General features: G+C 43.9%; 1 protein-coding gene across 1 annotated transcript in view; it reads right to left on the minus strand.

The window, feature by feature from the left end:
• Window positions 1-421: 421 nt before the first annotated feature.
• The window catches only part of SLC19A2 (solute carrier family 19 member 2), a 22101-nt gene continuing 1018 nt past the window's right edge, over window positions 422-21504 (minus strand). The window contains exons 2-6 of the mRNA XM_040636189.1: window positions 13148-13735; window positions 6197-6419; window positions 4883-5075; window positions 4374-4515; window positions 422-2430 (exon numbers count right to left, since the gene is read on the minus strand). Coding sequence (XP_040492123.1) covers window positions 2302-2430; window positions 4374-4515; window positions 4883-5075; window positions 6197-6419; window positions 13148-13735 — 1275 coding nt within the window. The 3' untranslated portion in view covers window positions 422-2301. The remainder of the gene's footprint in view (window positions 2431-4373; window positions 4516-4882; window positions 5076-6196; window positions 6420-13147; window positions 13736-21504) is intronic.

Here is a 21504-nt window from a genome sequence, read left to right on the forward strand (position 1 = left end):
AGATGGTACCTTGAGCCCTTGATTTGACTGAGTTTCCTTTATTTGTAAAATTCAGTTAACACTGAAGGGAATGTGGGTCTTTTTGGCTTCTAAATGGAAGAATGCTTTAAAAAGAGACAAGAGGTCCCAAGATGAAGACCAAGAAAAATAAAACAGTGCAGTTTGGTGCTAAAAATAACAGGGAAAATGACAGAAATAAAGGGGAAGAGTCAAAGGTAGGGATCACAAAGCAATGGGAAGAAGTCACAGGATGACAAGGTTGTTTAACCTTGGAAGGAAGGTCAGGTGAGAGAAGACTTGATATGAAATTTGTCCCAGAAGAAATTATTAAAAGGTTTAAATATATAACCGAAAGCTCCTACTGAATTAAAAAACAAATTTAAAATAATTGCGATTAAAAGGAAAAATATAATGTAAAATATTTATTTAATAAAAATAATTTTATAATCCACACAGAATTGAATAAAAAGTACAACAAATTATTTTCACTTCTTTGCAAAATTGCATCCGGTACAACTTGCAAGTTGGGCTCAGCATTCTATAAATATGGTCACACACCAGGATATGAACTTATTATTGTCTTAAATAAGTAAAGGCTCCAGTTGTGTACCACACACTGTGAATTAAATTCCAGGGAAATATTGCTTTGGTAACATGGATAATTTGATTGTACCACAGTGCATTTCATTTAAAAAAATTAAATAAAATCCCTCGAACACCACTTTTCTACCTGTTTCTGAATAAACAATTCCCTACATAGCAAATCAAAAGATGCAATATAAATTAGAGGCTGTCCTTTTATGACCTCACTTCCCCTTCCCTTGCTTCCCTTCTGCTCTTGCCCTTGATGAGAAAGGAAAGTGAATGGAAAATGGCCTCTACTTACCTTCATTCATTTACTTCTAGAGTTCCCGCTTATACTAAATGAACACGTCAACTTTGGAATCTTGATACTATTATTCACACTGCTTACCTGTGTTTTTCTAAATAAGTTAACCTAGATTTTTTTTCAAGATAAGGCAACAAAGTTGGCTTTAAAATGGTTTTCATGTCTCACATACACTAGCAGCCACTCGGTTGACTAATTACAGAATTCGATATGCACATAATAACATTTTTCCTTGGAAATGAAATCGCTAGCAATTATTATTTTAAGCAGATATTCCAAGACGATCCACCCTTAGAAACAAAGGCAGATTTGATGTACAAAATGCAGGAATCAAGTCCATCCTAGTTCCTGTCGCACTGAAATCATTAAAAAGAGGCTCAGTTTGTGAAAAGGCCTTATAATAATCGAACAAATCTAACTCCTAATGACACCTGTATCTTGGATAAGAAGGATAAATAATATAAATGCTATAAACAGGGATGACGATATTAAAAAAGAAGACTTTTCATTTTATTTTGGAAATAAAAGGGAATGCGAATACAAAATGGGCTAGTTGTATCTTTAGCCCATATATTAACTCTTCATCATAGTATTAAAAGTCCTTCCTACTGAAGACCAAAAGACAGGCAATCATACCTTAAGTCTTCTGATCAGGTCTCTTCATTTAGATTATTAGCAGGCCTCAAAACTTGCCTTATTTTCTAACTAAATGAGCTTCTCTGGGAAGCATACGAATAATGCCAAAGTGTATTTCTAAAGACAATGTACACAAACACAAAATTGTCACGATGGAAACAGAACATTCATACAATGAATTTTTAAAAAATAAAATTAGAAATGACACACATTCCTAATACGACAAAACACCAAACCAGAGCAAATATTGCCAGTGATGAGAACAACTTTCATCTGTAGAAACACAAGTGCACGTGAGTAACACAGAAATAAGAATTCAGCTGAACAGAGGCAGGTGCTGTGGGAACCTATTTCTCTTCTGACCTGTAATATCCCGCGGCCCCCGGGAAGCCTGGTCCCACCGGGCCAAGCCTCTGGCTGATCAGACAGAGAAGTAACTTGACCTACGCAACACCGAACTCACCTGCTATCAAGTATAAACGCCATGGGGTGCTCGAGTGCTCTGATTACTTGGTTTTCAAAATTAAGTTCACTTTTGAATCAAAAGAAAGTAATCCTTAAATTAGCTTTCATAAATAATCCACGAGATAAACTTCACCTCTGGCTCATCTAAACAGTACTGTTACTCTAGGAACACATGGTACAGTCAGTTGGCTGCTTCGAAGCCTTAAAAAGCACATTCGTAAATATACGTCTACATATTAAACTGTTAACTACATCGAGGCACAGGTGCTATGGAGAGTTTGTGCTCTAAGAAGCAGCTCCGCAGCAGCGTGTTATGACGTGGTTCCTTGAGAACTCGCTTCTGCATCTTCTTGCTTTCTGTATTTCTTCATAATACTAACTGTACCATTAGCCAGGAAAACCACAGCGATGAGTGCAAAATAACCAGCGTAGATCAGGAACTAACGGGGATGGGAAGGAAGTAACGGACAGTTATCAATTGGAAGAGGAGATGTTTTCTTTTATATATGTGAACATATCCTAGGATATCCCCAATAATTGCATACGTTGTTTCTCAGTAAGCCTTTACGAAACACCGTGTGCTTACACAACCTGCCAGGCGTGGACAATAAAATGGGGTAGCACAGCACGGTGGGACTACAGCCTGACGGCATCCGTGCTGCTCCTGACTCCACGCCTTCTTAGCTGTGTGACCCTGGCTGAAACACCTCATCTCTGAGCCTTGACTTCACTCACAAAATAGAATTCACACTAGTCCCTAGTCTACAGGGTTGCTGGGACGGGATGAGACCATGTACGTAAGTATTTATTAGCACACAACGCTAAGGCTGTTAATACCACTGCTTTTATTTTTGTTGCTGCTGTTGTTAAAACGGAATCATAGTCTCTACCCCCCCAGCTGGTAGGTTGAGCATGACCAGCAGGCCCAATTCTGCAGAGAAAGAACTTCTGTTCTTCCCCAGCAGAGGGCAGTAGAAAGTCAACTATATTCCATTACGGATTACTTTTTACTTTTCATACGACCTTCTCTAGGCTAGTATTTTAATGTGACTATATAGTTTATCCACATCATCATCATCATCTTCTTAAAAGAACTTATGAAATAACTATCAGCTGGCTCATGAGTGCAGTACGGGTACCACTCTAAGTCTTCGAGCCAGGTTCTTTAAAATTTGGGTACATTTTCCTATAGGAAACCTGTTATCAATAATGGCAGTTAAAGAGTTTCAGCACAGCCTACACAATCTGAGAATTTCTATAGCAAGATGACAAGCACTTAGTTTCTCTCCCACCCTCCATTCCAAATCTAAGCACCTAAACCTTGAGAGGTGTCCTCAAGGTTTTCACTGCTGGTAGTAATTGGGAAACACACAAAGTATTAAGCTCCCACTCCTCTGCTCGCCCCGGCCTCCTTTCTGAGGCAGCAGGATCCAGTGAGGGATGATTAGGCTTTAGAGTCAGAAGCTGGTTTAAATCCCAGCTTTGCTACATTATTACTGACCATGCAACCTTAAATGACAACTTAACATTACGTAACATCTCTCGGACTCATTCTCTCAATGTCCAATCCTGACAACCACCCTGCAAAACTCTATACGGAGTACCTGGCACGTAGAAAGTACACGTCACCTACTATTATCATCATCTCTGTTAGATCTGTTTGGCAAAAACAAAGTTAATTACCACTAACATGCTGGGCCTTTGTGTAGTAAGAAAACTATTATCTAAGTACGGAGGGAGTCATCTGGGCTGGGATGGGGCGGGGTAAAGGCACTTTTTGATTCAATCGCTTCTTTTGCCAGAGTACAGAGCAAGCCCCACCTACGAACTCACAACGCACAAAGGTGTATACAACTACACACTTCCTGAACGAATCCAAGTGTCCATACTGTCTCTGGGTGTGTGTGCAGCTGTTTCCTCGATGGGTCACTTGTTAAGAATCTCCACGCTATTCATCAACGGCAAGTCATTACCCTGGTATTTGGGTGAGTGGTATCTTGGCTGAAGAAGGGAGGGGACGTACGGAACTGTGCGATGAAGCAGGGCATCTCAAACACAGGATACCATGTTCCACGCACGGGATTAAAAATGGAGGGAAATACTGGAAGCAGCAGCAGCAAAGCTCGGCCTAGAAGGAACCAACATTCCTTCTTAGCTCTACCAGGCTGTTTAGTTACACTCAGAAACGTTCTAGGTCCTCATCAAAAAGATGACGGTCCCAACATCCTCCAGGGAGAAAAGAACTAAGGATGGGGGTTGACTAAAGGAAGGAGGGAACACCTCTACTTTTTATTTTATATCTGTCTACACCGTTCGGATTTAAGCTCCACTTTGTCACCCTGCTCGAGTGATAACATCTTGAGTGTCGAGAGAGAAATCTTACCTGAGTGGTAATTTCTAAGCCAAGGCCACTGGAATCCACCACGACGAGAGTGAGCAGTGTCTGCAGGGCCAGAGCAATGAAGGTGTTCACACCAAACACCAGGGCGTAGCGCTCCATGCTGAGGTTAGCAGCAATCTGAAAACTTAAAAAACCAATCCGCAAAAGAAGAATGAATCGGTAAGAATCACTTCCGAGCTAGTTATGATTTTTACTTCAATTGTGGAGAGCAGCCCCTTCTTTCTACTGTCATCTCCCTTCCCAACCAGGTGAAAAGCCATGTTGTTGCTAAGCGGTGTAAACTTCACGCAAACATCTGAACAGAGCAGGAATCTACGAACAAGGAAATAAATGAACCTCACCTAAGTGCTTCCTCAGGAGAAAAACATACAATGCAATGCTTCCTCCTGGTTGCCTCTTTTAACTAGAAATTTTCATGTGTTCGTAAAGAAACCAAAAAAGTGTATCCTGCCACAACTTTTCCGAATGCTTCTTTGACTCAAAATACATACGTTGCAATGGTGATGAGTAACATGTAGATGATTCTGAAGACGACGTAGGACGTGTAGCACACCCAGATGTTGCTCACGGTGTCCATGATATACACGGAGGCAGCAATGAGCAGGGAAAACAGACAAAGCGTCATCTCCCCCCACGTCGACCAGGATATTTTTATGTAACCCACGGCAAACACGGCAACAGCACCTACAAAACGAAACAGAGAAAACCGATGTAGTTATTCTGCTAAACAGATGCTCTTCTAATGAATTACAAATTCAGCGTAGATCATTAAATTTTAAAACCTTGCCACTTACGTTACACTACCCATAGGGCACATTACATTACACTACACTATACTACCATAGGGTAGCTCAGATTAGGGAGGGCCTTGAAAGTCGGGCAGAGAATTCTGGACTTAGGGAATAAAGAACATGGAGCCACTGAGAGACGAGAGACTGAATGAGAGCAGCTGGCAATGAATGCAAAAAGAGGACACAGACCCGGGCATGCTGCTGGGGAAAAGCGACCGAGGCTGGCGCCGAGGCAGGAGTCAGAAAGAGCCAGTGCTTCCAGCTCAGCGTCGCGGGAGCAATCATCTCCTAACTGAGGAGCCAGTTAGAACACAGCAAAAGGGCATCTCTGCTCTTTGGCAACATGATGAGGCTGATAATGACAGAATGTGCGGAGTGCTTTCTAAGTGCCAGGCACAGTTACAAGTGTTTACAGAAATCATGGGATGTCGTCTAAAAACCTTAACAGGTAGGTCAACAAATTAGAAAGGGTGATAGAATACAATGGTCAAGGACACAGGCTCTGAGTTCAAATCCTGCCTTTACTACTTACCAGCTATCTGATGTTGGGCAGGTTATCCACCTGTCTGTGTTTCCTTAACTGTAAAATAGAGATACTAACTGCACCTGTCTCAGGCATTTTGTGAGGACTGAATTAACACACATAAGTCCTTAGAATAGCATTTATTGCATATTAACACTCAACATTAGTTATTGCTATAAACTACTGTGTATTGCCATTCAAAGTTTCACATCAAGCGACGAAAGCACCCAATAAATACAGATAATGGAAACCTGGATAAGAAGACAATTTTGAAAATCATTACATTAGGTTTCCCTGAAGGATATAAAGAATTCAAGTTTGTTAACCATGGTCATCCACGACTTTGAGCACTGCTAAATTTCTTCCTAAATTACAAAATCGGAACTCAAAAGAAATCATTCCTTGGGGTCACTTCAAACTTAGGAGGGGAGCAGCAATCGGATTGGGGGTGAGCTAACCACCGGAGGACTCGCCCGCCCCGCCCCGCTCACCCAGGAGGGTGGACACGGCCTCCACGCCGCCGTTGTAGATAGCAGCAGTGCGAGAGGGCATGACCTTCTCCCACAGGCCCTGTGTGTAGTTCACCACCTGGAAGTAGCCACAGGTGGAGAGGGCCCACCACACAGACCAGCAGAGCAGAGGGCGAGAGGAGTAGCACATCAAGAAGTCATTCCACAGGACCTTCAGCACAAGGAGGCGGTCTGGCTCGGGTTCCTACACAGGAGAAGGGGAAGAAAGCTCAAATACCAGGAAGGCACCCACAGGAAACAACGGTTACAGACTTCATTTTCTATTTGACAGACATTCTTCTTCTTCCTTGTGAAAACCAACGGCTTGTTTTCATGCAAACACGCGGTCCAGGGGCGTGGCTCATTGTACTGTGCTCCCCTTACTGCACTTTGCAAGTGTGTGTGCACCACCGTTTCGAGCAAGTCTATCAGAGCCAGGTTTCCCGCGGCAGTTGTCCCTTCGTGTCTTTGTGTCGCAGTTTGGTAATTCTCACAATATTTCAAACTTTTTCAGTATATATTTTTTATGGTGATCTGTGATCAGTAGTCTTTGATGTTACTACTGTCATTGTTTTGGGGTGCCATGAGCCGTACCCATTTAAGACGGCCAACTTAATCAGTAAATGTTGTGTGTGTTCTTTTTTTTTTTTTTTTTTTTAAAGATTTTATTTATTTATTTGACAGAGATAGAGACAGCCAGCGAGAGAGGGAACATAAGCAGGGGGAGTGGGAGAGGAAGAAGCAGGCTCATAGTGGAGGAGCCTGGTGTGTGTTCTGACTGCCCCAGTGACTGGCCATTCTCCCTCTATTTCCCTTTCTTCAGGCCTCCCTATTCCCTGAGGCACGGCAGCATTGAGATTAGGCCAGTTAATAACCCTATACTGGCCTCCAACAGCACCTTCTGCTATGCTTTTATTCTTATTTCCTTTGCCTAGAATGTTCTTCATTATTTTTCTATTCAAATCTTATTGTCTCCCAAAGTCTATCTCAAACAGCACGGCTTGCAGGGCACTCAGAAGCTCCAGAACCTTTGAGTAGGTACAGTTGGCTGTTTGCAAGGCCAGGTTTGCAATACCACTCATTTCTCTGCCCTGTTGTGCACAGAGGGAGACTAGTCTGTAGCCAAAACAACGGCTAGGATGGAAATTTCCGAGCGTAACTTTGCTTCTTTTATTAAATGCTTTTGAAGGACACAATCCCAATACTAACTCTTGCTACGAACAACATTTTCATGATGAAAAGGAGACTATCGTTGTCTCCTCAGCTGTTGATATTCCATTATCCGAAACACAGTAAAAACACACGGAGTGAGCCGTAACCGATAGGAACGAATAATGTACATTTGGTTTCAGAAAAAAAAATATGGATCAAGGAAGCATAGGTGCTGTTGAGGTAGGTTTACAATTTAGCAACAGTGAAGTTCTCACCAAACATAAAAAGCTTCTAGAACACTCTCTCTCCGGCTCCAGCCTGTTGTGCACTTACTCTGCTCCCAAAACAATCATTCTTGTTTTGGCCTGGTATCTCACTGAGCCCTCATTCCTAAACCGGAAAGCAGGGTATTAACAACCTATTAAGAGTTGACCTGTCTTTGGCTACTGTTTCAGGGGAGAGGACACTTATCCGAAGTTCAAGGGCATGAAGCTGTAACAGGGAAGGGTGCAACCACGTATGGCTACACACTCTCTCCCCTCCATCCCAACTCAGACACATCCACAGGCCGGGGTCTGACTGGAGATACCCAGAGGGAATGGTTTGTGACCACAAGGAGAAAAGGAGGGTCTAAAGGCAGACTATGTCCCTTCACGTAAGTCTCTATACAATTCTGGCTTTGTGCTCGGGGCCGGCCTGGAGGGAAAGGGGGACTACTGTCCCAACACAAACCTCCCACCACTGTCACCTTTACGATTTCATTTCTTTAGATTCTAAAAGCTCTTTTGACATGAAAAGACATAGGAAGATAAGTATCACATACCACGGGGCAAAAAAATCCATGCAGTTACAAAACTCCATGAACACTGTAATTTCATGTGCTATAAAACGTACACCTGTGAATACATACTATGTAATACATGAAAAGATGTTTAGGAAGGTCACTAAACTAATAGTGGAAATTTACTATTGTGGTGGTAGCAGATCAGATGATTCTGACTTCTTTTTATGTAGTTTTCTTTTACTGTTTATTAAAAAAGGAAGTATGAATGTTGTTTATAAAATCCGATTTTTTCCTGTTAAGATGATATATTTATATTAGCTATATACTGTATTTATATTAGCTATATACTGTATTTATAGTGACTGTTGAAATTAAGTAAATAAAGGCCATTTTCTCCCTCAAATGCGAGGATAATCTCAGTGGAATGAGAACCAAGCAATGTTCCATAGTTACGCCTACTCACACCCCCCCCCAAACTCAACTCCTACTCATTTATCACAATGGGCATCTAGTTTCGGATTTCACTTCAAGAAAGGGTTCTGACGTGGTGCTAAAAACAAAAAAACAAAACAAACCCTCGAGAAATTATTTCTCTTCACCAAGGAATAGAAGTCTCTAATACAGTGGTTTTTGAAGTCAACTAGATCTGGGTTTGAATTTTGACCGTGCTATTTTCTATGTGCCTTTGGTAAGTTATCTGATGGAAGCTTCCGTTCCCTCAGCTGTACAAGGGGCAGGGATACCTACACACAGAGTTCTCATAAGGCTTAAACGAGCTAATGAATCTAAGATTCTTAGCACAGTGTCCAGTACCCAGGTCAAAATAAATGGGAGCTGGGGCGATAATGATGATAAAAAAAAAAAAGAACAGCAGAAGCACACTTGCCTACAGGCAGATGGAAAAAAATTCTAAATCTAAGCCTTTTAACTATAAAATGGAAATGAGTGTTTATTTCATCAGGCTTTTGGAAGAACTAAACGGGTGTTATTCTCAGTGAGTAGCAAGTGCTCGATAAATGCTGGTTTCCTTTGTACTCCATCATGACTCATTGATACAATCAACAAATATGAGTGCCCACACGGCACGTCTGGCGATGTTCTAGATTCTGGGGATACAGCATTAAAGTCCCTGCCCTCATTAAACTGACATTTTGGTAAGGGAGACAGACGATAAACACACACGAGAGCTTACAGTAGGAATGACAGCAGGAAGAAAAGAACCAGGGTCACGGGCTGGCAAGGGACTGTGGTAGAGAAGGGGACGGACAATAAGAGTGTTGACAGGCTTTCTGAAAAGCTCATGCCTGAGTTGATACCTGAGTGACATAAAGGAACCAGCCACGAAAATCGGAATCAAGGGCAGTCCTGACTGAGAACCTCCGGGCTGAAGTTCCAAAGTGGGACTACGCCTGCCGTGGTTTGGCCAGCGCCGTGCGGAGCACAGCCGGGAGGTAAGGCCAGGCTGGATGGGGTCTCACAGGCCACAATGCGAGTTTTGGATTTTCTTCTACATACAATGGGTAAGGTAAGTAGGGTTTCATGCCTTAAGTATGAAAATTTGAGTCAAGGGAAGGTGACTGCAATTAAACCACTTCTATATAATTCCTAACTCTACGGGGGACTGGACAGGAAAGGAAAAGGTGTTTGTGTCCTGCCTGGCAATCTGAAGAAAAATACATCTTCAGATCAGTCAGCTCATAAAACTCAGTATTCTAGAGCTCAGGAAAGTTCACTGATCGTCTGGTTTAACATTCTACTTTTAAGAGTAGCTTCGGTTAAAGAATTACTGGTGGAATTAGTACCAGATTCTAGTGACACCTCTCATAAAACTCAGAAGACCAGGAGGAACCAACTCAAAGTGAGAGATTATCTGCAGCCTCACAATAACGATTTACAGTGAAGGCACACAGCTGTTCTTGATTACTCGTGTCTAATGACAAAGATGGTAACAGAAATGAATATAGATTGATTACCTACTACGAATACTCATTTGAGAGCCTTCCATGACCTCTACATTTAACACCTGAAATAACCCTGTGAGGTCGAAAGAAGAATGAGGAAAGCAATTAAGTTTCAAAGAATGAAGCAACTTGCCCAAGATCACCTTGCTGGTAAGTACCAGACCCTGGTTTGACCTTCTCCAAAACCCACTACTGTGTGCTGCTGGAAACTATTAAGTACAACGTGGAAACATTACTGCTGCTACTGTCAGTGTTTCGTAGAGCTCCAACACACACATACACAAAAAAAACCTATTCATGGTAAGGATATCAGTCTACAAACAAAAGTATAGCTGCGTTAACACGTATTGTTTATTATGTGTCAGGCCCTGTGCTAAAGAAGTGGCTTAATTTACACCATTTCTAACAGCTCAGCGATTTAAATCAGGTCCAACTATGGGCCAAGCACAGAATGAATCCTGTTTCCTATTTAGGAAAGAGAATCACTGGCTATGCTGGAATGTTGACACACTGCCCCACAGCACAGGCTCATTCTGAGAACTCACCAATACTGTAAGGTTACTTGTGGACAGGGCTGTCACTTTGACTCCTACTTCATCTTCCCTTTGCATAAAGTCAAGATCAAACCACCCACCCATCTACCTACTCTTCTTCACTGTATTTACCACAATTATGATTTACAGTTCAGTTGTGGGCTTTATCAACTTAAAATGGCGCTGTGATCCCCGGTCTCCCTGTGCTGACTTTCCTGCAAGCTTGTCAAGAGACACAGCACTATTTCAGCCCAGTACAGCTGCCAAGCAGCCCTGACCGCCTGCTCCACACCAGCAGCAGAGCCAAGGATAAGGTGGAACTGAACTGACTCTACCTTTTACCCCCATGTACCAACACGATGGTTCTGACCATGCTGTCGCCCCGTGAAAGCCTTTATGGAGCAAAGCACAGATCAAAGTGGATCTCATATACGCTCTTTAATGATGTTACAGAGTCTATCAGTGCAATTCTGCACAAGTCGCTAATCCCTGTTCCCAATCCTTATCTCGAAAATGACACGGTTGACCACATCTAAAGTCCCTTGTAACTTTAAGATACTCTGATGGTCCCTACGGCCTGTGATTAGAATCACTTCCAACTCTAAAATTTCGTAATTCTTCAGCATGTCAAGTACTGACATTTTGCATATGTATAAACAACAAATGTCAAGCTGGTCTAGGCCAAAGTTTTTAAATGGTAGGTTACAACTCATTAATAGGTAATAAAATCAATGCAGTGGGCGGTGATGTGCATTGTAAAAAATGAAATGAATGAAACAAATAATACACTACATAATCATTAATTTTAAATTAAAAGTAAAATAAAACTGCAAAATTTTTATCAAAAAAATGAACTGAACGGAATGCATCAATAAAGTATTGTGCTGTAAAACCTCGGCTTCAGTTATACAGAAAATATGTACACACCTACGAGTGGAACTTGTTCCTGTGTAAAACGCATTTCTTACTCATGTTCAAAATGGTTTAAAACGTACTGGTCTATACAAATCTTTAGAAGTATGGCCAATGTTAATATTTAAGATATATTTATATAGGTATTATGGATATGTACATACTAATTTTACCTACAGCCATTTTAACACATTTGAAACAGAATTTTTAAAGGGTCCTTATTCTTTTTTTCTGCTACATAAGATCAGATGATTATAACCCTCTCCCTCCTCCATTAACCCTTTGTGGACTTGCCAACATCACTTACCAAACTATGAAGGAATCAGCATCGCATTCCTACTTAATCCCGGGTATTTTGACGGATGCTGCCCACAGGTGCCCTAGTAATCAAATTGAGTTTCATGACCAGTGTCACCGAGGCTCAAGCTCTTTGGGATGACGACCTAAATTTCAACTAGTGACCTCAAGTGAAGAGCGGGGGTAGGCATCAGACAGTAATTAGATGCCACATAGAAACAATCTGAGTTAATTCCAGGTTGGGGAGCCAAAGACTTCACTCACATGGGTTCTCTACTCTCATTCAGTCTACAAGGCTTATGGAGCTCGGTTTTATGACTGACAGAGCCCACCCACAAAGTGAGAATGTTAACAGGTTATTTCCAAACATGTCCCAAGAGAAAGCTAAGACTAATTCAGTATGGCTGGAACGAACCTTGCCCCTCACAGCTTATAACCTGTTGGGAAGATAAAAAGCTTTTATAAAGAAGGGTGAATGATTGGGGGAAGCAATTAATCTTCCTGGCTAGCCAGAACGTAGGGATGGATTATTCTTTTTTTTTTTTTTTTTAAAGATTTTATTTATTTATTCGACAGAGACAGAGACAGCCAGCGAGAGAGGGAACACAAGCAGGGGGAGTGGGAGAGGAAGAAGCAGGCTCATAGCAGAGGAGCCTGACGTGGGGCTCGATCCCATAACGCCGGGATCACACCCTGAGCCGAAGGCAGGCGCTTAACCGCTGTGCCACCCAGGCGCCCCTGGGATGGATTATTCTGATGCCATACCCAAGAGACAATTTCACAGTCACAATTTTAATATGTATTCCATCATCATCTTGAATTTTCCTCTTGTGATTATCTTCTCTGCATTATTCATTACTACCCCCGTCTGGGAAAGGGTCACTTGAAAATACAGATATGACTTCCAGCACAGAAGAGGAAACTTTGGGTTTCCATTCAGAAACTGGAAGTAGATATTCATCACTTATTGGAGTCATTTCATCTATTCATCTAGCAAACTGTTCTGAGTGCTTCACCGAGTACTGGGGATAAAGATGGAGACGACACAGCTCCCACCATGGCTCAACACATCTCTGACACAAGCAGTACAATGCTGTACAGTCTGCTTTGCAGGCCATTCACTCCAGGATAAAATATATTTGTCATCCCTAAAATAAATAAATGACTGAACCAATGGACCAACTCAGGATAAAAACCTGAATCCAGATGAGTACCAGGTCTCGCAAGAGGGGGTTTCCTGTCTGCTTTGTCGCCACTGCTCTAGCAACCACGAGATGTTTAAGGCTAAACTTACCGGCTCCTCCATATTTAGAGGGATTTTTGACTCAATGTCCTCCCACCCAGGAAGGTGGTTAGAAGCTGAGGTGTGGGTTCCAATGCCGCCATTTTGTGCCTTGATGCCGTTCATTCTCTGGCAGGTGGAAGGGACGTGGTGAAAGAAAAGGCTCTTCTGCGGCATAGGCAGAAACCAGGCCACAGCAAAAGCCACAGAAACACACGTAAGAGAGACGACATTCAGACTGAACAGGGACCAGCCTGCCACGGAGACGAGGATTTGCCCCAGGACAGAGCCCACAGTAAAGCCCACCAAGGTGGCACTCCGACAGTAACTTGTGACTTTCTGGTACATGTTCAGGTCCACCACGCTGTAGATATAAGAGTAATAGGCAATTTCAGTGGCTGTGGCGATGCCATAGAAGAATTCCAAGAACTGAATGGCCAGCAGTCCCTGGGCGTAGAGCAGCATGAACCACGTAACGATAAGGCTGAGTCCCTGCAGCAGGACGACAGGCTTGTAACGGAGGTAGTCTGTGGCAAGGAACACAGGAAACAGCAGCACCAGGTAAGAGTAAGTCCATACTGGATAAATTTCATTGAAGACCTGACGGAAAAAGACAATGAAAAACCCATTAGTGATATCAACGGACCCGGAATATTCGTAACAATGTATTCTTATAAAACAACCTACCAATACCTCTCATAAATCATCCTCATCAACCAAAGAGATCGCAGCCACAATTCTGACCGTTGTTTGGAATATCCTTCCCCATTTTCACCCCATTTTTTTCTTAAAATCCTCCCCCTTCATCAAGGCCTAGCTCGAAGCCGTCCTCATCCTGGCAGACTTGGCCAGAGCTGACAGTGTTGGTGCTGCAACCCTCAGAGCTGCCCCGATACTGCTCTGGGCCCGTCCCCCCAGGTCCCTCCCAGCACTGCTTCTAACCGCAGTGGCTCGTCTCCCAGGAGCTTTAAAAAATGCGGATGCCTAGCCAACAAGCTCCCAGGAGATGCGTGTCTGAGCCAGAGCTGCGGACCACTGCCTTCGAGGGTGGGCTCCTGAGGGCTGACTCGTCCGACGCTGACCCGCACGGCCTAGCAGCCAGCTCGCTGTGTGGAGGGTACTTGCTCAATAACTGCTTTGGAAACAGGTTAGTGTTTGGGAATCGTCATCGATTCTTCCTTCTAGCCACAGAACAGGGAGCCTTGACCCTACCGTTTGATTAGGTTTCTCTGATTTTAAGTTTTACTGCCTTGGAGGAAGAGGTAAAGAGGATAGTTCTGTCCTAGTCTGGACAGAATACTTATCTGTGGATGACAGAATTATAGGCAACTCTGATGTCCTTCTTTCTGCTTGTCTATAATATGAAAAGGATAGATGTTTTTGTTTTCTCGTTAATGGATTTTTAAAATTGGAATAAAGTAGAAGTAATCTCTAAAATAAGCTTTCTGCCACACAGACCCTACTGGGATTTCACCCCCATCATTTGCTGTGATTATCACCAAGTTTTTTGTTTAGTTCCCTTTAGCCTTCGTCTCCATTACCAGTAAAAGAGGCATAACCCCTACAGCACAGGGTTGCTTGTTGCAAGGATTAAATGAGAGGATACACGCAGATCACTCACTCAATTTAGAGGTCAAGACTTGAGGACTGAAGCTGAAACAGACCCTCTGGGACAATACGAATGAAGTAAATCAACTGACCTGCCAACCCCATTCCTCTAATATCAATCACTATAGGAGACCCTCCCCTCTTTTACACCTACCCGTGTCTAGCAAGGTCCTGGGGATGTACATAAGTTGGTTTTTTAAATGATCATTTCAAAGTCTAGATCAGTGGTCCAGATTTTTAAGTGCCTTCTGAAAGGCAGTCTTGGTAACAGGCTAAAGGCTTTGCTATGAACCAATCTAATCCCAGACTCTGACAATCTAAGGCCGGGGGCGACTTGCTTTTTAACTCTCATGTTCACCCAAACGTAAAATGGGCTGTGTTCAGGGTTTAGAAGAACATTAAAGTAAACAGTTATTGTAAAATCTTTTGCCGGTGCAGAGCCCAACTACAAAAGTAAAACATAATCTGAAATATATTCCAAACTTGACTTCTGTTTTTGACCGGCCAGATATCAAAAGTAATTTGTCTAATAGTCTCACCTTCATGAATTTTTTAGCCTAATTTGTTTTGTATAAATCATTTAGAAATCTCCACTCGATCAGGAAATTTCTTGCTCCTGAATACGGGTGTAAAAAGAATAATCATGGAGGCGCCTGGGTGGTACAGCGGTAAAGCGTCTACCTTTGGCTCAGGGCGAGATCCCGGCGTTATGGGATCGAGCCCCACATCAGGGTCCTCTGCTATGAGCCTGCTTCTTCCTCTCCCACTCCCCCTGCTTGTGTTCCCTCTCTCGCTAGCTGTCTCTATCTCTGTCGAATAAATAAATAAAATCTTTAAAAAAAAAAAAAAAAAAGAATACTCATGACCTGTAGAAATGATTCTTATTCCAAAGTGTGTAACTTTCAGCAACTGCGGAACGAAACGCACTGGGCCAGCACCACCAAAGGGGACAGATAACTTTGAGATAAAAGCTGTGACTTTTCACAGTGGTGTTCCATTAACAACTCCCCACTCCTTTTTTGCCTCTGGTTTTACCCATAGTCTCCTATAGTTTTCTTAAGTGTGAGACTGCCTCGTCTGACTCCACCCGTTTCTTCACCATCACATTTTCCCCAACATGTTTTTCCCAACACAACACCACAAACCATTAGCCGTCGTGCCCTTTAAAAATACTCTCGATCACTTCCTTCGATACGCCGCGTTCTCTTGTTCCCGCCATACCCTTCAGGACTTTGACTTCTTCACTCCAGCAATACTGTCTGTACACGTACGTGTGCTCTATACCTTTCAGTAACGGCTGTCCCCGGATGATTAACTGCTAAGGTTTTCATTACATAAATCTCATCCTTCTAATTATCAACTTAACATGCTTATATTTAAGAGTCTAATTCTACTCAAACACACAATCACAATTAAGATAACAAAGATGAGGAAAAGTAACATGGCCAGACCTGCAATGCCAACTAGGAATAAAATTAAAGCGGCTGGGGTGGGGGAAGAGATGGGTTCTCTTTAACTCATTCTAAATTTAAAAAACCTGACTTTTCTCCTATGCGAGAGATCAACGCAAGATCAATGTCCCTATCACAGTGTTATCAGCATTTTAATAGCAAATGTCTACTGATGTGCCACAAACTATGCTAATTGCCTTTACCTACCTTACTTCATTTAATCCAAACAACAACCCTAAGAGGTGAATGTTTTTATTACCTCTATTTCACAAACTGAGGAAACCCGGCCTTACAGAAAGGTTAAGTAAGTTACCCAAAGTAAGTTACCACAGCTAGCACTGGCAGAGGGAGGGTCAGAATCTTGATAGTCTCAATCCACCACACTAAAATGCCTCATTCCTCCAATCAGAAACTTTTGTTGATCATCTACGATGTTCTGGGGCTCTTCTAATGCCCACAGCAGCTTTTTCAACCTGTATTAAGGTGCTTTTATAGGGCAGTCACGAAGAGAGAAAGACTATGCATTCTCCAGAGCTTAGCCATTGGGTCTCCCGAAGAAGATCCTTTCTCTTTCAATGCCCCCACGGACAAACTGTTACAACAAAAAATATTTCTTCAATAGATACTTTTAATCCTGAAGGGAAACTTCCCACATGCAAAAATGTACAAATTACAGACTCTTATTGTCCATACCCTGGATAATACCTGCTTATCCAGCTAAAATCTGCCATGTGAGCAAAGGGAATTGATTTTATCATAAGGTGCCTTTCACCACTCTTTGGATCAGAGCTTGTTTGTGCTTTCTTCTGAGATACCAAAGTCAAGAGAAAACAGATGTTCATTTTAAGCTGTAATTCAGCTTTAGACTTTATGTTAGAATCCAGTTTCAAATAAACAACTACTTAATAAGCCCTTATTTGCACAACACTTTAAGCTGTGTGGATTACAAAAAAATAAAATAAAAAATACAATAAAATAAAGCCTCAATTCTTCAGGAGTTCTGAACCTAATGAGCAATATATATTCATATGTTATTGATAAGGGAGATAGGAAATATGGGGTTACTTCTTTGAGGTGGACCTTGAGGGCGGAGAAAGTTAGAGGCTAACAGAAAGATATCCACAGATAGTACGGGAAGCTTATTCCAAGCAGAGATCACAACTTTAAGTACAGACTGGTAGGTGAGAGGCTGTGGATATGCTGGATTTATGACAAGACTGATGTGGATGGCATGAGGGCACGTGGAAGGCGGCAAGGAGAGGAAAGACGTAGCAGGAGATAAGGCTGTGAAGGAGGTCAAGAGCCAAATTCTGTAGGACTCAGAACATCAGACAGAATCGGCAGACAGGTTTTTTTTTTTTAAATCAAAGAGGTAGTAAATGTCTGTCAAATCACATGCTAAAAAAGATGAAAGAATAAAAAACTGTTGGAGATATAGAGCTCTATTTTATTAAAAGTTTGGCTTCATCTATCAGAACATAGTCCATTTTTAACCTGCTTAAAACTTAGAAAGTGGGGGGGGGGGCACCTGGGTGGTTCAGTTGGTTAAGCGTCTGCCTTCGGCTCAGGTCATGATCTCAGGGTCCTGGGATGAGCCCCACACTGGGCTTGCTGCTCAGCGGGAGTCTGCCCTCTCCCTCTGCCCCTCCCCATCCACGTACCGCTTGTGCTCTCCCTCTCTCAAATAAGTAAATAAAATCTTAAAAAAAAACCCTAAAAACGTAGAAAGTGGTACCTGAAACAGGGAAACATTTTTCCTGAAATCTAAGGGAAAAAATCCTTTGAGAGTACAAAGATAGAGGAAATTCTGTCCTTCTTTTCCTTCTTCCACCTTTGGACTTGGTTAACAACAGCTCCATTTAAGATGATCTACGTTGGCCCTTCTAAAGTCCTACAAGTAAATACAAACTTCAACACAAACATCACTGACCATGACCTGACATTCACTTTGCCTAAAAATCATGTAATATTTTTTATTAACTGTCCACTGGTGAAAGCAAGCATTAGGTCAGGAAGGAGAACAAGTTGTTCTATTTATTTCAGTTATTACACATTTTAAAAACCCAGGGTTCTGGAGAGAGGGTGAACAGAGCCATACTGTGCAGGAACACCAGTATCAGCCAAGGTCCAAGGTCCTCCTAGACAAACGACCTCCTTTCTAGACCACTAGATTTCTTTCCAAACTCTGCCCTCCTCCTCCTCCAATTTGCAATAACGGAAATTGTGCTATGTGTTTGTTACATAATCAGCAAATATTTACCGGGTCTAGCACCCTTGTTTTTACTCCAATGCCACTGAACGTATTTCACTCACCCTAGAAAGCTCTCCGATTAAACAGGGCACATGATGACACATGACATGGAATTCCTCTGCCCAGGGCACATGACAAAACAGATCGGGTTTCAAATATCAACGTTCGGAGCATGTTTCTCCCCACGTACCCCTCTCTCAGGCAAGGTGCACTCACTGTGCAGATCACATGGCAGTTCCCATGAAACTTTCATTGAAAGTAGCTCAAGAAGTATCATTTCTGCTTCAGTGACTGCACCTCAGTCAGCAGCTGTCTCCAGAATCACTCTCTCATATTTACTGCAGTAATTTTCTTCTTGTAAAATCATCCTGTCCCCAGTATTAAAATGTAACCAGTGTTAAAATTCAAATAGGCAACGAGTAACTGTGACAGTCCTTTGTGGGGTGGTCCTTAAGACTGAGAAATAAAAGATCTGAAGTTGGGTAAAGGCCAATAATATTTGCTCAAGTAAGACAACGTAAGAAATTCAAATGCAGCCCCCAATTTGGATTCAACACTGACTTTCAATTCTGTGCTAAGTGTCTTTGAAAATGGAGGAGCAAAGCAACAGCAGACTGGACTGTGAGTAATTCGATCCTGCTCTGACCTGTTATGCAGGGATAGTGAGTTGCTCCTCAAAGAGGTGATTACTAACCACAGGAAGAAGAGTAAAGTTTAAATGGGAGGGAAGGGATGGGAGGAAAGGTAGGCATAGGAAAAAACAGCTATTATGTGCCCACTCAGCTTTGAGCCTTTGTAGTGTTCTAGAAAGGAACACCAGACCTCGGCCTTCACGCCTGTAGTGGAGAAGCAAAACTAACATCTGTGAACCAACAATTCACCATGCAAGAAAAACTGTAATTAAGTGCCAATTACGTGATACCATCTCAGTATCTGCTTTTATCCCAGGAGGTAGGGGATGAGAGGGCACAGCACGTCCTTGAATAAAGCCTCACCTAATTAATAAAACAAATTAAGATGATGGATTTTTGTTTGTTGTTCTGTTCTGTCCTTATTTGAGTACATCCATCCTGTGGAAGGCAAACAAAGTAAGGGATGGGGAAAAAAGAGGGAGCAGCAGGGGGAGGGAAGAGTCTTTCAAAAAGCATCGGTTACTTAGCACTTGGTTCCCAACTTTCAATCAACAAACATTTACTAAACCTTCCCGGTGCCCCAAGTACAACTTGCTGTTTTCACTTTTTTCTCCACATCCCCGCTGCGCCCCCTCCCGCCGCGCAGCTGGAACTGCCCGACCAACGCGAGCACGGTGCAGGGCGGCAGCATCTGCACACCGCCTGAAGCACACCCGTGCTTGGGCTCCCGCCGCGAGTTCCGAGCCCCCCTTCACAGAAGACGTGCCCCATAAATCCGACGGACTCCCGAAAAACTGCAGAGTAGCGCAGCGCCAGCACCGAGCCGGCTTCCGACTGCGAAAAGGCAGAGCTCTTTGCCCAGAAAGCGTCCGGAGGCTCCAGCGCCTTTTCCCCTCGCTCCTCCTCTCTCGAACCGCCTCCCCAGCGCCCGCTCTCTCTGCCACGCGGGCCCCCGGCCACGCCGCCGCCCCTACCTCCTTCTCGGTCAGATTCTTGTCGGCCAGCAGTAGGGGGTCAGGAAGGGCTCGAGGCCTGAGGCTGGCGAAGAAGCCGTAGGCGCACAGCAGCGCGGTGGGCAGGAACCAGCACTCGCGGGGCACGCGGGCCGTGCGCAGGAGCACCGTGGCCGCCGCCGCCGCCACCCGCCGGGACACCGGGCCGGGCACATCCATTCGGGGTGCGGAGGGCGGGGACCCGGCCCGGCTCTCTCCTCGCCCTCTCGCCTCCGCCAGCCGCAGTGAGGCTCTAGCGGTGCCGCGGCGGGAAACCTGGACTCGCGAACGGCGCCCTTCGCGGCGGCGCCAGGTCGCACGGGCACCGCCGCCTCCACGGGCAGCCCTCCAGTCTTCCCCTGCTGCGGACGCCTCACACGTTACTGCCCGAGCCCGCAGAGACCCGCCCCCCCGGGGCCGCCCCGCCACCGCCCCCAGGTGCGCAGCCAATCGCAGCGGACGCTTAGAATTTGCCTTCTCTCCCATTGGTCGCTGACTCCGAAGATGCGAATCGGCGCGGGCTGAGCGCGAGTCGGCTGACGTCCGCCGACCTGCAGCGCTTGGGCAGGGAGACATGGAGGACTCTGGCTCGGAAGGCGCGTTTGCCGCGGCAGTGCGCGCAGGTCAGGCGGAGCGCGCTCGGCCCCCGCTGGCGGTCGCCTCGGTGTGCCTCCCCGAGGGCCTAGTCCCCGCTGAAAGGAACGCGCTGGTCACACACTCACTCCCCCGCTCTTAGTCACATCCCCCCGGAGTTGATTCAGACTACTCCCGAGACACTTAGCTGCCCAGGCCCGGCCAAGATTTAACCTTGGGGCAGGGGGAATGCCAGACCTTTCCTCCGGCAGCTGTCGTGTTTTAAGTTGCATTCATCTGCCAAGAGAAGGACACCAGAAGCCCGGGATCTAAGCACCCGGGCGTTTACCAAGGGCCTGAACAGAAGAAAGTGGATAAAACACAGAGAGAATGCACGAGTGCAATGGAGTCCGAATGAAAGTGCTTTAGCTTTATGTCGTGACTTTTTGCAAGCAGGATACCAAGAAAGCAAACATAACGGTAGCGACAGCCTGTGTTTAAAAGGAAAGTGGCAAATCCTGAGTCACTAAAGCAATCAAGAAATATTGATCTCTTTATTAAAAACAAAGAGGTCTTGGCATAGTTTTCAAGGGCAAAGCATGACAAGAATATCCAGTGCTTTCTCTCATCTCTCTAAGCCTCTTTCTGCCTGACTCAGCCTGACTCTATCGCAATCATTCCACTGCAGACCGAGCTGCACCATTTAAAGCAATTTTTTTCCCTGTGTAGTATTTGCAAAGTAGCAGATTCTGTCAGAAGCTCACAGAACACGTATTTGAACTCTCTGTTTTGTTTTACTATGTTACCACACATCTAGCTCAATTTTCCTCCTGTGACAGCAAGTAACATTTTTTTTTTTTTT

The sequence above is a fragment of the Ursus maritimus genome, unplaced genomic scaffold (assembly GCF_017311325.1).
Source record: "Ursus maritimus isolate PB19 unplaced genomic scaffold, ASM1731132v1 scaffold_2, whole genome shotgun sequence".
In the NCBI taxonomy this organism is placed as follows: Eukaryota; Metazoa; Chordata; class Mammalia; order Carnivora; family Ursidae; genus Ursus; species Ursus maritimus.